Source organism: Falco biarmicus, chromosome 12, assembly GCF_023638135.1.
Source record: "Falco biarmicus isolate bFalBia1 chromosome 12, bFalBia1.pri, whole genome shotgun sequence".
In the NCBI taxonomy this organism is placed as follows: Eukaryota; Metazoa; Chordata; class Aves; order Falconiformes; family Falconidae; genus Falco; species Falco biarmicus.
In genome coordinates, this window is record NC_079299.1 from 16,187,773 (window position 1) to 16,202,234 (window position 14,462).

At 37.3% G+C, this 14,462-nt stretch overlaps 1 protein-coding gene across 4 annotated transcripts in view; it reads right to left on the bottom strand.

Annotated features, from left to right (window-relative positions):
• SRBD1 (S1 RNA binding domain 1) overlaps positions 1-14,462 on the bottom strand; it is a 128,462-nt gene that overhangs the window by 8,211 nt on the left and 105,789 nt on the right. For all 4 annotated transcript variants that reach the window (XM_056357356.1, XM_056357355.1, XM_056357352.1 and 1 more), the window contains 3 exons: positions 11,652-11,758; positions 8,901-9,077; positions 6,077-6,229 (listed from right to left, as the gene is read on the bottom strand). In XM_056357356.1, the coding sequence (XP_056213331.1) occupies positions 6,077-6,229; positions 8,901-9,077; positions 11,652-11,758 (437 nt within the window). The remainder of the gene's footprint in view (positions 1-6,076; positions 6,230-8,900; positions 9,078-11,651; positions 11,759-14,462) is intronic.

Here is a 14,462-nt window from a genome sequence, read left to right on the forward strand (position 1 = left end):
TCTGCAAGTGTTCTCCTTAATTAGGGCTACCCATTGCCTATGGAAATTATCATAAAGATTCATTAATTTACTGAGATGCACTGGTTTTAGGCTTTTTAAAAAGAAACGGAAGAATTTAGTAAAAAGTCTTATTTTGCCCAATAAATAGCTTGAACACATATACACACACACGTGTGTGTGCATGCAAGCACAGTCTTACTGAAGTGGACAAGAGATGCCTCTGATGATTTTGTAGTGAATTTAAGGAAGGGTATCCTACCACAATAAGAACTGTCCTCTGTAAAACACTCACATGTAGACTGCATTATTAAATAGAACAACAATCTTTTAATGGTTCAAACACCGTATCAAGTAACCATTTCCTTCCTGATTACTATTCCCCTTAAGCATTGCCTCAGTTGCTCAGTGACAACTAAGAGACCTGAACAGAAGCAAGGCAGCCCAGCAGAGAGCTGGAAAGGCTATCAAAGGACAAGCATGAAATTGCATAAAGGGCAGGAGAGAAAGACCACTTGCTTTCGGCGGCGTCTCCCTAATTAACAGTTTTCCTTCTGCATTTTCTTATGTGTCAGTACTTGCCTTCAAAGCTAGCAAGTGCAGCTTTTCAGCATAGCAACTAAGATACTATGGATCAGCTGCTACATCCCCCCACGTACAGAGCAGCAGAAACACCAGAGATATTTGAAAAATGATTGACCCAGCTATGATGGAATATAAAATGTTATCAACATAAATGCTTTGCTGAAATGTGCATCAAATCTAAATGTTTTACTTTGGTGAAGACTAAGCGCATGAACGAATGCTTTGCTGATTCCTCTTGGGGTTTGGAAGTCTTCCTGGGCTTATCAAGCAGCGTTATCAATACACAGCAAAGGGCAAGAAATGGATCTTCACTGCAGGTCAGTCTGCTCGTACGTCAAAAACTTCTCTTAAAGGCCTAACCAACCGCAGTGAGTAGTACTATCCTCTACCAGGCAAGGTCATAAACCTGAGCAATTAGCCAAGGAAGATCGTCACCTGCCATTTGCTAAATCACAACTTAAGATCTGTTATAAATATCAGTAAAATATTTCTAAACCAGACCGAAATGCAACCTGTCTGCCAGATGCTACAATCTGTGAGCAGCAAACACACATTCTGAGTACCAACCTTTTGCAAAAAGCATTTTTATGATTTATTTAAATAAAAGTCAGTAAATGTTAAGATTCAGTCATATGAAACCAACTGCATCCAGCAGACTGATACAACAAAGCAAAAATATTGTTCTCTTTCCAGCATTTTGATTTATAAGCATAACCTGGTTTAACTTCTTGGGGCTTCCTAAATGTTTCCTTGGTTTTTTTACCAGTTCTTTTACATTATGTACCAAGAAACTGGATATGCTCTACATGTTGTATTAATTGTACGTAGAAGATTCTGCCACTATAAACTGGTTTTCACATATAGACTTTTCAGAAACTTAAAACACAGCTCTGCTTTGCAGTAAAATACACTGCCTACAAAGTTGTCTTTTTTTTTTTTTTTAAATTTATTTAACTTTTAGGAAATTCTGATTCATATATTCAGAGGTGTTCACAAGCTTGGTCACTGCACATGACAAAGCCAAGTTTTGACAGTATGGAAACCATGAACAGAAATGTTCTGGTCATCTGCAAAGTGTGTTAAATCACCAGTAGGATGTTTACCAATACTTTTACAGAAATCGTACAGATTTTAAGTTAAGATGTTTAAATGTCATAAATCAATCATAGCAGCACCACTTGTGCCACTGTAGTAAAGATTACATCAGTGTTTCCATTATAAAACCCCTATTTTTCAGGGGTTTCTAATTCAGCCATAAAAATTGGCTCCAGCCTAAAGCTTGGCAACCAAAGTCACCACTTGGGAGCAATTCTTTTAACCATTTTTTTAATTTTTTTAAAATGGATTGGCCTTTCAAGCTACAAAATAGTTCAGAAAATTAGTGGTTTCAAATTTTGGTGAACTTCTATCCCTCAAAAACATTGTTTTCAAAACTGATAATTTTGTATGTCATAAATCTGTAATGTGGACTGCTGCTTTGCGGTAATTTGGATAGAAGCAGTGGATAAAATTCACCAGCTTATTTTGTTTAAAAATAAATGTAATTTCCCATGAAAACTTTTAATCCAATAAAATTTTCAGAAATTACTTTCTCATGGCAAGATGTGGTAGACATTGCATGAGGAAGCCTTTATGACTCATTTATGCAGCATCTATTCCATTCATTTTAATTTCTGTGGTAAGAGGTATGTAATACAGTATTTTGATGCTTTGAATTAAATCTATCCATCTTCTTTAAGACAACAGTTTTGCCCTTTGGTAACACAGATCCACCCGTGTGCTTGACATGGTCCCTGACAAAGTTCTGTGTAAGCACAGAAAAAGAAGAAAGAAAAACTTTGATAGCAGCAAAGCAACAGAACTCCTTTAAAATGTGTTTTGTTTAAAAATCTATTATTAAATACTAATTCTAACCCACTTATAACAGTCTCAATTTTTCTCATGCACATTATTTAAATTATAAGAACTATCAGTTAGGTTTTAAACCTAGCTTAGTTCTAACATATTAACAAGTCCTTTGGATGTTGGTTGATTTCAGTAAGACAGCTCAAATTAACAACATGAGCATGATTTGATCTTCAGGCTCTCACAAGCTTTCTCATGAACATAGGCTTAGCAAAAGAGAATGACAAGCCCAGTCCCCTGCCTGCCTATCAAAGTCAGCAAAAGTCTTCAACAGGCCTGATATACTTTGGACTGAATCCTTGACGCAGCCTGAATTCCGAGTAGAATTTTTTCTTGATTCATATTTAGGCAGCAAATTGGTTTGGAAAGCTGTTTCCATAAGTTCCAGGAAGCTTAACAGCTCATGCGCTTGTTTTTTGAAAAGTCATTTTAAATATATAATCATTGCTAAATTATAGCATTAGTTGCTTGAGGGGAAGATGTCTGGTTTATATTTAGCCCTTATGTCACCAGTGTCAATTTTTAACACTACACTTCTTGGCTTTTGTCAGTCTGCTGCAGACCTGTATTTTCTTTTCTTCAAACAGCTATTTACCATGAAAACACATGAGACTTATTTGCCCCCCCCCCCTTCCCTGCACCATTTGGTGATATCAAGCTAGTGTACGTCAATACAATCTATATCATAAAAGTTATCACCTTTGTATTTAACAAGCTTTCAAGGAAACTATCTTTTGATTGCAAGAAAAAGAAAAATATTGTTGAACAAAGTACCTTCACAGAAAGCACAGAAAGCACTTTGAGACTTTTTTTTTCCCCTCCACATCAAACTATGTGTACAGTTACTCAAAAATATAAGAATACAACAGAGAAAAAGCCCAAAGAAAATAGAAAAGTGATTCAGTTAATTGCAGAGGCAGACTACACTTACTAGTTTTGGTGTTCCATTAGCAGATACTGCTGAATTTTTATATTTGTATTGATATAAACTGATATTCTTTTGCACAAAACCCCCTGTAAGGTACAGCACCTACAACACACACTTGGATCCAAATACTTCACCTGAAAATTCAATCTAGACAGGCAAAGTGGTGAGAAACAGAACAGACAATGCCACAGCTGAAAACTTAAAAGCAACTGCATTAGCTAAAGAGAAACGACATGATCGGTAGCACTGGCCTGCAGCCATGCCATACTTCTGCAAGGGCTTTGCAGCTCTGGAAGTCCAGCAAGTCTGACCCTGAGAACATTTTAAGAAACAGCAAGGTACCTTCCAAGCAGTACTGACTGTGCAATAGGTGGCACCCTCCTCTCTGAATCATGCATAAACCTGTAACTCAAATCACTATCTTTTGGTTGTAATGTAAAACTTGTGCTCATTAATTATTTTTTTTTTAAAAAAAAGGGTTCCCAGCCAAATTCCAAATCACAATTCTATGATTTGTGATACCTACTAAAATTGTCTCCAGAATTTCAACTGTATGTGAATAGCTGAGCTACCCTATACAGTAATAATCCCACTCACAACTTCAGATACAAAAGTAATCTGCACTGCTCTGGGGAAAAAAAAAAAAGAAAAAAAAAAGACACAATTCTTTATTTTCTAACTAACCTGTGTGATGGTACTGTATGTAGATTAATTCCTGTAGTATTCCACTATTAACTGGCTACACTTTGCTCCCTGAAGCAACCTTTCCACGTCAGCCTTTAAGTGAAGCTGGTAACACTGTGAATACTTTTACTGATTATTTTTTAGTGTACAAGGGCTGGAAAGCTAAATGTACTATTAACCGAATCCTGAATACTTCATATTTAAATTGAATGAAATACAATATTGAAAAATCAACATAAATTTTAAATAACCAATTCTTATTTTTTTTTCTTTTACACTGACTCATTCTGAATAATCTCCAGTAGGGGTGACCAAGCTTCCTTACCCTCTAAGCCACCTACCTAAATAAGGTCATTAAGATCAGGACCTGATTTTTTTCCACAGCTGTGAGCAGGGCAAAGAACTAGAAACAAAGGAAGATGCATAAGGAAAAAAGGAGAAATAGTCATAGAAGATGAGAAACTGAAGTTACCCACACACTGCACGAAGAGCATGGGCTCTAGCAGGCAACTGCACAGTGGCCCTGGAATTAGACACACAGAAGAGCGAACTGTGGCAGGCAGGGAATGAGAACAAAAGTGCACTGCACACCTAGCAGAAGGAAAGCACACAGACCTACACACAGAAAGTTGTATATGCAATTGTATCCACTGGAGACAGAATAGCACACACACTGTAGGGAAGGTGTCCTAAAAATGCAAGGTTCTGTAAGACTTTGTTAGATAAGAAACTCAAGCTTCATGAACGCAAGAAATTTAGCGTATCTATCTGAGGCTTAAAGATGGTTTTGTTTATAAAGCAGGAAGCACAACTCTGCTTCTCCAGGAGTAATATTCTCAGAGATCATAAGAATCCTAAAGCATGTAGCTACTACTGAAATCAGCTCTAGCACCTTTTAAGAAAAGAACCTGTTCACCGCAACTCACTTCCAAAAATAAATATGTGCTGGTTTATGGTGGGAGATAACGTTTTTTCAAGAGGACAAACAGAGCCCAATTTCAAACAGGGCTGATGATAGCAAAGATCACAGCTTATACTAGCATTTACCGGCTGCAGTATCCCTTAACCAGGGGCACACATGGATTCCTAATTACTTTTTTCTGACCTACACAAAACCCATTCTCTTCTTTTAGCCAGAGATCACTTGGTAAAACCACCATGGTGTTCGTGTATTTGGGAACTTTATATATACATCGTAATTAGATCTCATAATATCAGAATTTAATTTAAAGGCTCATAATAATGACATATGCTCACATATGCCCATGTACTTATGTGCACACTCAAACACACAAACAAATTATGGTGGTCAAAATTCACTAAGCAGAAAGTCTGTTTGGCACATGCTGAACGTAAGCAACAATGTAAAAGCAGTTCTTAATGATGCAGAGGTATTAAACAACCACTGACTGAAAATGTGCATGGCATTTCAATTATTTTATTAAAAACAACAAATAAAATCATGTTTTAGTTATGGCCTTTTACATAATTTATGGGGGCAAGGTAGAAGAAAAAAATAAATCAGTTTTTAGACATTTTTAGAATGAGTTATTTGTCTCCATACTTTGTGATCCTAAAGTCCAAACTGAAAATGATGTGTGGCAAACAGAAGGAAATTGAGAAAAGGGACTTCAATGAGATGCAAAGTGGTGAAATGAAGATGACATTGTCATGAGAGGAAAGTCTGGCAAAGTTTTGAGAATTCACTGATTTCCTCACTGAAAAACAATGTGAAAACCAAACAAAGAATAAACTTAAAAACTTGCATGGAAATAAGAAGCAAAACACACCAATTGAAAACCCTCACTTGTAAAGAGCTTCTGAAGCACATCTTTTTCTTGAAGAAAGGGGAGAAAGCATCAAATTAATGTAAGTATTCCTGTCTCAAAAGGCTGAGCAGGCTGCTGTCTGAAAAATCAGTACTTTCATTTAAAAAATTTACAACATCAATTGTTCAAAAGCTTTTCCACCGCTTACCTCATTGCAATGCTGTAAGACTCTGGATGAATACAAGTTTGGTCCAAAGGATTGGGCTGATGGGACACACACATTGTTGGTTTACTCTTCTTTTTACCCTGTGCACCTGCTTTAGTCAAAACTGTGTGACTTCCAGATTCAGTTTTCTTATTACTGTCAGAAATCAAAAATGGACATGTCATTCTTAACAAACAAAATCCTAGCCCAGTGCCCACATGTGAAAAATGCAATCAGACTCATATATAATGTTCATTCTTAAAAAAAAAAAAAAAAAAAAGTACAAAACCCTTAAAAACCCATTCTGGGTGAATCTTAACCATACAATTACTGCACACATTGATATGTTATACTTTTATGCCATAATTTATTTAAAATAAATAAACATTGGGAAGGGATTCTGTGGTTCATAACAATTTCTTCACGATGACAAGATTATAAAGAAAACGCTACACAACCTATTGTATTGTTTGCAATCTGGATAGCAACTTCTGTTTGTAAAATGGGGACAACCACACCTACTTGATAAAAATCTTGAGGATACTTTCACACTTAACTGTCAATTAATAGTCTGCATAATTTTAAATCTCAAAAATTTATAAACAAAATATCCTGTTCATACCATCTTTAGGTAAGCAAATGGCATCTCAACTATATGTATAAACCAAGGAAAATATGTGAATGCTTAAACCTCAGAAACTCCTTAAACCACATGTATTGACTTCCTATACTTAAATTTCTGAAGAATTCTCCTCAAACATGGGCTAGGTAAAAATCTGAAAAATTTCAAATCAAAGTAACTCAGACCAAGACTTGCTTAGAACAGGAAAAAGCTAAAGGTTGGATATACCACCACAAATATTCAGAATTTATAAGAAACTTTTGCAAAAAATGTTTAATACAGCTTGCCTTAAAACTTACTGAATATATTACTGACTCCTAATCAGCTTCAGTTAGCATTTGGATTGGGCTCTGGTTTTGGTTTTGCTTTCTTTAATTGGCTGGATGATGAAAAGGCTGAAGTCTCAGAGACATCCATGGACATATTGCCCACATTGGTAGGAGGTCTTTACAGAAGACAGCAGAAAAAGAGATCCGTCCTCATGTGTGTAGCATATTTACAACTGGCACACTTCTTCCCTTAAAGTTTCCCTTAAGTAAAAAAGTATCCAGGATACAGTAAAGGCATCAAATGACTCCTACTGACAAAGGTTCCTTTAATGCCTCTTTTTGTTTGTTTTTGTTTCCTAAATCACAAAGTGTTCCTGCTTTTGCAGGACAAAAGAGACACATTGAAGGACCTGGACCTAGCACTCACACTTTGGGCTCTACCTATGCAGACCATCAGCAGAAATGCAGACATAACTTTCCATTATCAATTTTTTAAATAACCACTAGTTATTAACTTTCAAGAACGAAGCACAAAACCTAATTCACACAGCACTCTATAGCCATCAAGATGATTAGAGAGGACAAAAATGAAACCTTCTCAAAGTCTATTTCAAAAACGTTTGGTTTTGCCACCTGGGCCCACAAGAAATGTTGTGGAAGGCGATGGTGTTAGAGCTTTATTTTGGCCTCAAACTCCAAAGTTATAGCAGATTTCTCAGGTTCTACAGTGTTCTCAAGTTTTATAGAATCTGACTAACATCAGAAGCATGCTCCAGCAAGGAAAAAAAAAAAAAAAGCTATGTTCTTAAACATTTCACCAGTGAACTTATTGCAGCATTCACTAGAACAGATCTGTACAATATAAGACCTATCGATCATCTACAGCCTTGAAAGCAGTATCTTTGGTCTTCTGGTGCTTACAGCGCACACCAGTTGGCCTGCAGCATGTGCCGCCCTGCCAGATGGGCAACCAAGCTGTATACCTTCCAGCCGGGCAGGACGCCAGTCCTAATGGGCCTGCCTCCTGCCTGGAAGTTACGCGTGTGCTGTTTGGCCAGCAGCAACTGGGAATACATTATTGCTTCTGAGCATCGGGTTGGCTAAAAAATTGCATGTGCTTCCCAGGAAAATATTTTTTGAGAAGAGTCAGTGGCAAAAGGGTGGGGATGGTGCTACCACTGTGCCCTTTCTCTTTTCTTTATGTTAGAAGGAGAAATGGGAAAGGCAGGAGAAGAGACACTGCCCTAGAAAGGGCACTTTCAGTTGTGGAGAGGAAGAATTTCAGGTCAAGAGGAGCACAATGAATAGCTGCAAGAGGAAAAGGTTTGGTAGAGAAAGAGGGAATGAGATGGCAGGGAAAAAGATGACCCACTGTTGACAAACTGGACTTTGGAATGGGATTCACATATCTGAGACAGAGGGCAGTCACATCACGCTTGCTCGGCACAGGAGTATAACACAGAGAGTTTGATCCAGGCAGCTATTCAGCTTTCTCTCTCTCCAGGTAATGGATTTGAAACTTTCTGAAAATTCACTCTAGTTTACTACTGTTATCACCTGCAGAGTAATCTTTACCACATTAAAATGAATTTTAAAATCTCTAAATAATACCTGAAACAAGACTAAGGTTTTAATATCTCAGATCATGACACTACCGCATGCCAACTTTCTTCTACCGATTCAGTGGCAGAATTTATAATTAAACTTACATACTTATCAAACCCCTGAGTTAAAGGATTAGGCTTACTAGCCAGTATTATTCAGAGAAAGATCTATCTTCAACCAATGACTTCAAGAAGTTTCTTAAGATGTTGTCTTTCAAAGCACAATGGCCTGGGACTCAAGTCTCAAGCCTGAATAACAAACAGAAGAGGAGAAAAATATCTTCTGACACTATTTTGGATAGCTTAATCAAGATAGCTAACATCTCTGTTACCTGCAGAAGGTCTTTATATATTCTTGATTGAACCTGATGAAGCCAGCACACTGTTGGAAGGATTTGGGACCCAGACCTTTAACTTCCTTCAGCTGTTCTCGGTTTATAAATGGTCCATTCTTCTCTCGCCATTCAATTATATTTTTAGCTCTGTTAGCATTCAGTCCTGCAATGTGTCTAAGAGAAAAGTTTATCGAATACATTTATTACCATTGAAAAGTTATTAATACAAATGCTATCCATTATAAGGATACACATTATTGTAGAAAATCTGGTTTACAAAACTTAAAAACAGCTAAGAAATTTGCAAATAGACTCCCAGACCAAAGGCATCATCTGAAAAAGGATCCTTTCTCTTAGTTCTATGGAAGGAATCCACTCAAGTCAACACAACTTGGTAGAGCAATACAGTTCTGCACATACCTAACTAGTAAGCCAGGGACATTTAATTTATGATCTGTTCGCTCTTTCTGTAACGCCAATTCAATTTGTCATGTCTTATGGCTTGCCCCCAGCTGCCCTCTTCAGGAAATGATGTGGGAGAAGGGTTCGGGACAGATAAATTGTTCCTGTGAGAACAGCCGCCTTTCAGCTATTCTCTTCCAATGGTACTGCAACACCTTGCCCCAACATGAAGGGCTGACGTCTGCTATCCAGAAGGAGGGTGGCTGGGAGCAGCTTGCCTTCCTCACACAATCTGACAGATCCACAAAGCTTGTTCCTTTTCTTTCAGCTGCTCTTGACATAAAAGAGCAGCTGGGAACAGGCTGCATGACTTGTTCTGAGGGCAACTCAGATCTGGCAAAGAACTTACCTGTGAAGTGCAGCGGCAGTTAGCCAGGATCCTTCAGGAAGCAGCGGGTTTGCTGCACATTTTCTGTGTGTACATGAGTACAGCTTTCTGTGCATGGAGTATGTTAATCACAGAGGAAAAAGAGCTGTGGTGGGCAGTTACTCCTGGCACTAGAGAAGGAAATGTCACCCATCTGGCTCTATATATCAGATGCCATTACTTTAAGTCAATGGCAGCAGAGACCTGTTTGTGGAATGGCACAAACTGTTTCTAGAAAAACACCACCAGCAAACCTGGCAAGAATAGTCAAAAATCAGGGGGAAAACATATATTGAAAAAGTGTCTTTCCATTATTCTCATCCTCATGCAAAAGTTAAAAAAAATAATCCAAAGTTGGTGAAACCTCAGACTTAAATTGGAGAGACACACCTTTAACCACAGACAAAATATTAATCATTAGGAATGGAATTTTCTCCAAAAATTTCTTAGAAACATTATGAAATCCAGCTTATTTACACTGACAGAGGAACATGACACAGAATTCACAGAATTTTCCACTGATGATCTCAAGTTTTTCAGGTGCAATACTCAGCAGTAATGCAACTACTGTAGCACTGTCACCACTTCCACTTGTAATACACGTCAAGAAGTATATTTGATGCATCAGAAAGCACAAGCAGAAAGCCCTGCTCATGGTATATTCCAGCTAGGCTGACAGTTTCATACACTGTACATCTGAGGGAAACTTAGACTGCATCTACACAGCAGAACTGAACTGCTGAGGATCAAGTCAGATCCAGAACTTGATGCAACACATGCATATGATCATAGGCCAGGTTAATTAGACCAAAGTACTCAGCCAACATGGTTATCACCTGTAACCATGACAGGACAGTGTTACTCCATGTTCACAGTTTTGTGGCGACACTGCAGCACCTCAGCTTGGTACCCCCCTGCTGAACTGCACAATATAGTGTAACCTGCAGAAGGCTGATAGCATTCGCCCACTGCGCTTGCTCAAGTGGGCTTTTATTTGTGCAATGAAAACTGGTCAGCCTCATTTACCAACAGGTACTGCTTGCTTTCTTACTAATAGCTGATCTAAATCTGAAAGAAGGCAAGTAAATCAGGAGTCAGACCAAGGACTGGATACACAGAAAAGGAACATGGAAGAGAAAGTGGAAAACCAAAAAGAACTGAAAGAGAGCCTCTTCCAAAATATGGAAAAGCATTTTCAAGAATTATTATAAGGGGTTAAAAAAAATAAAGACAGAGCTAGCAAGAACACATTTTTCCTTTGATATCTACTATAATTGTCACTATCAAGCTTATGGACATTCTTTTTCTTCTCCTCCCACTGCAGATGAGGACAGCAACACTTTTGCTCTTCTGAGAGGCTGTTCAGCTAAACTCTTCTAATTCTCTCAGGAAACAGAATGACCTTTTAATTTCTAACCAAGAGAAATAAAACCCAGAACATTTTCCAAGTAAATAATTACTTAAAAAAAAAATCAGTAAAAAGGGATAAATTTTTAAGCAGTTCCTTTTAAATCTTTCCTTTTCTCCTTTCCTCACCCAACTTTTACAACGTGTTCCACTTAGCAGTACCTATAAAAATACCTTCTAAGAGACAGAAAGTACATTTGAAAATCCCTTTCTCAGTGTAAAAATACAAATTAATTATATGAAGTCCTACTAAAATTGCAGTGTTGGCTCAAAATTTTTAAATATCTGGTTTTCTCCAAAGAATAGTTTTACCCTGGAGAATCACACATACCCTTAAAAACTGACTCTTAATGATCCAGTGAAATACTGTCTTAACATGTCATTTTCATGTAATTGGAAGTTTAACACAAGAGCCATTTGCTCCAGCTGAGCTTGAGTCAGATGGCAGACTAAACAGAGACTCTGTGATCCAGAGCCATGTAATTACTGGAATAGGAAAATGTTTGACTCACCTTAATAGTATTTCTGAGCAGATGTTAATATCAACTCCTACAAAGCTGACACACTCTTCAACCACACTGTCCAGAGTTGCTTTGAGCAAAGTCTGTGATACATCATGCTGAGAAACAAAAATGGAGATATCTAGTTACTGAAATATCAAAGCATAGATAAATAAGAACTTTAAACAACACTAACATTAATAAAATAGTTGCTGGAACTCATCAGTACCTTATGTGAGGGTACCAGTTAAAAAGATAAATTGTAGAATGTATTTTTGAAAGGTTTCCATTATCTCTTTGCAACATGTTTGTTATCATGTTCATCCCTAAAATAAGGCATTCTTCATGTGAATTTTTAATAACTATTTTTTTGCATCATGTAAGAACAAAACTATATTAAACACATAATGATTACTCAAAAGGAGTATGCTTGTGTTCATACACTATGTTTTGTCTGTAATCTGATGCTTATTTACCTCTCAGTTTATTAAAAAAAAGTCAATATTTAAAAAATAAGGTATTTAGAGGAAAGATCACAAATGCTGTACTTTTTGCACCTGCACACAAAATGTTTGCAAAATTGTCCTATTTATGAGCATCACGCTACAGTACAGTTATTATTTATTAAAAGAACAAGTCAGGTATTGTATGAGGGTGGGCAATACATAAGGTACATATCAGCCCTGCAGCAACAAAATGTTTCAGATTTTGAACAGATATTTCTGGGAAGATTGGCAGGTCCTTGACCAAAGCACCACTAATGGAAATTCTTCGATTTTTTCCATTATTGTTCATGGTGTTTCTCCTTTTTCCCTGCCCAAAAGAAAATCAGTCACACTTGTCAAAGATAAAAGTTCTGAAGCTCTAAGATTTCTTTTTTTCCACAATGTAGGCATACTTCAATCTGTAACTGCACGTTCCCCACAGAAGCCCATCAGTGCTTAGAAGTCTGACCTGGAGGGAGAAGCCTCTCTAAATGCAGGAGCTAATTCAATCACTATGTTGGCTTCGCTTCAGGGCTCTTATACGTCACTCATGTAAATCTGGGTTGATCTGTTGTGGTTTTGTGATGCATTCATTTAGGACATCAAGCTGGATCCAAGCCAAGACACCCAAACACTTCATCAACTACTTTGTTTTACCTTCTAAGCTATTCAGATCTTTTAAAGATTTAACAGTTAAAGTAAACATGCCAACAGCATCAATCCCAGCTTACTAATATTGGTAGTTCATCAAGCAGTGCTTAATAACTGAAACAATCTTAAAAATTATGGCAGTGTATTTTCATAGCCCTCTCATTTCGGGTAATGGTAATGTGATGTATTTTCATGATGCGATACAAAATGAAGTTACAAACAGAAAGCACAAATTTCACCAGTATTATTCCTCCTATAAAAAGTTTGTATGCAAAAAGCCATGTACATGCATAAGTATGGGCATTTGCACACAGCCTTGGCCTCACAACCACAAAGCTTACTTTACACTTAACAGATGAAATGACGGTTTCTACTTACTAACGTGTTGCTACTGCAACACAATGGCTTCTTTTCTGAATAAGGAGATGTAAATCACGCCCCGCCCCCCCCCCCCCCAAACCACCAAAACCACACCTTAAACCACACCTTAAAAAGAAGTCTTATGGTTTTGATTTTTCTGACTAACTTAAGATACAGTTTCTCTTAGTGAGGATGTTCTATATATTCCCTCCTCCTCCTGTCATCAGCCAGGTAATGTACTAGAGATAGAGGCTTCCAGCCCACAAGCACGCTCATGCAAGGATGCATTTATGTAACAGTACAAGAACCAGAATAAAACTGTTCAGAAACATCACTCACATTTATTTTCTCTTCTTCGCCAAGTACAGCTGCCAAATACTGGGCTAGATTTTCTATAACGAGCCACAAATTAAAAATTTAGTAAGATAAAGATACTAATTTAACAATTGTTCTCATTATGATGAAGGCAGGCAAAAGAAGAAAAGAAATATGCAGAGTATTCAAAATTTTCTTCCGCTTTTAGGAAAAGCTACTGACTCCAAGGTACTGGGAAGCTGTTTATTATATAGTTTCAGAAGTTATATTAACAAGTTCCATCAACTGTCGCAAGTTTTGGCCACCTCTAAAAAACTTTCTCTAAACCAACTACTTGGAATATAAAGTCTGTGGCAGAGAGTACGGGTAGACTGCTGTTTCCTTAGGTTTCAGTCTCATTCCTTAAGATGATGATCATTCTTCAGAAGGAATAACATGCAGTTACGTGATTTCGAATAGAGACATTAGCAATTATCTCCACAGTGTCTTATAGCATAGGGTGTAGCAAAGAAGGTAATCCATAGATCAGGCCTAATCTTTCTAAGCAGTTCGTTGGCAGCCACTTGATTCAGCAGAAGCTTTATTTCCAGTCTGCTGAAAGTGAACCTAGATAGCAATTCAGCCAGTTGTACTCTGCCCAAAACAAGGGAACGATATATCACAATCACAAGCTAAGCATCCTGAAATACTTCTGCTAGTGGAAGAAAGACCAGTGCTCTCAGATCCTCAGTTTCAAATACAAAATTGGCATTTATTTGAAGATTTAAGTTTGTGTAAAATTCATGTGACAGAATACACACAATCTGGAAAAACTGTAATACTCAACTGTGTATTTTTTTGCCAAGACAACAATAAGTTCTCAGGTCTCTCAAAGATTATTTGCATTTTTTAACTGCATTCCTGCTTGACTGTCATCATTTAAAAAAAAGCAAAAGAAGACATGGCCCAAGTTGTTCTTTATTACTGCAACACCTAACAGTCATACCACTTGGAATGGACATCACAGCATGAA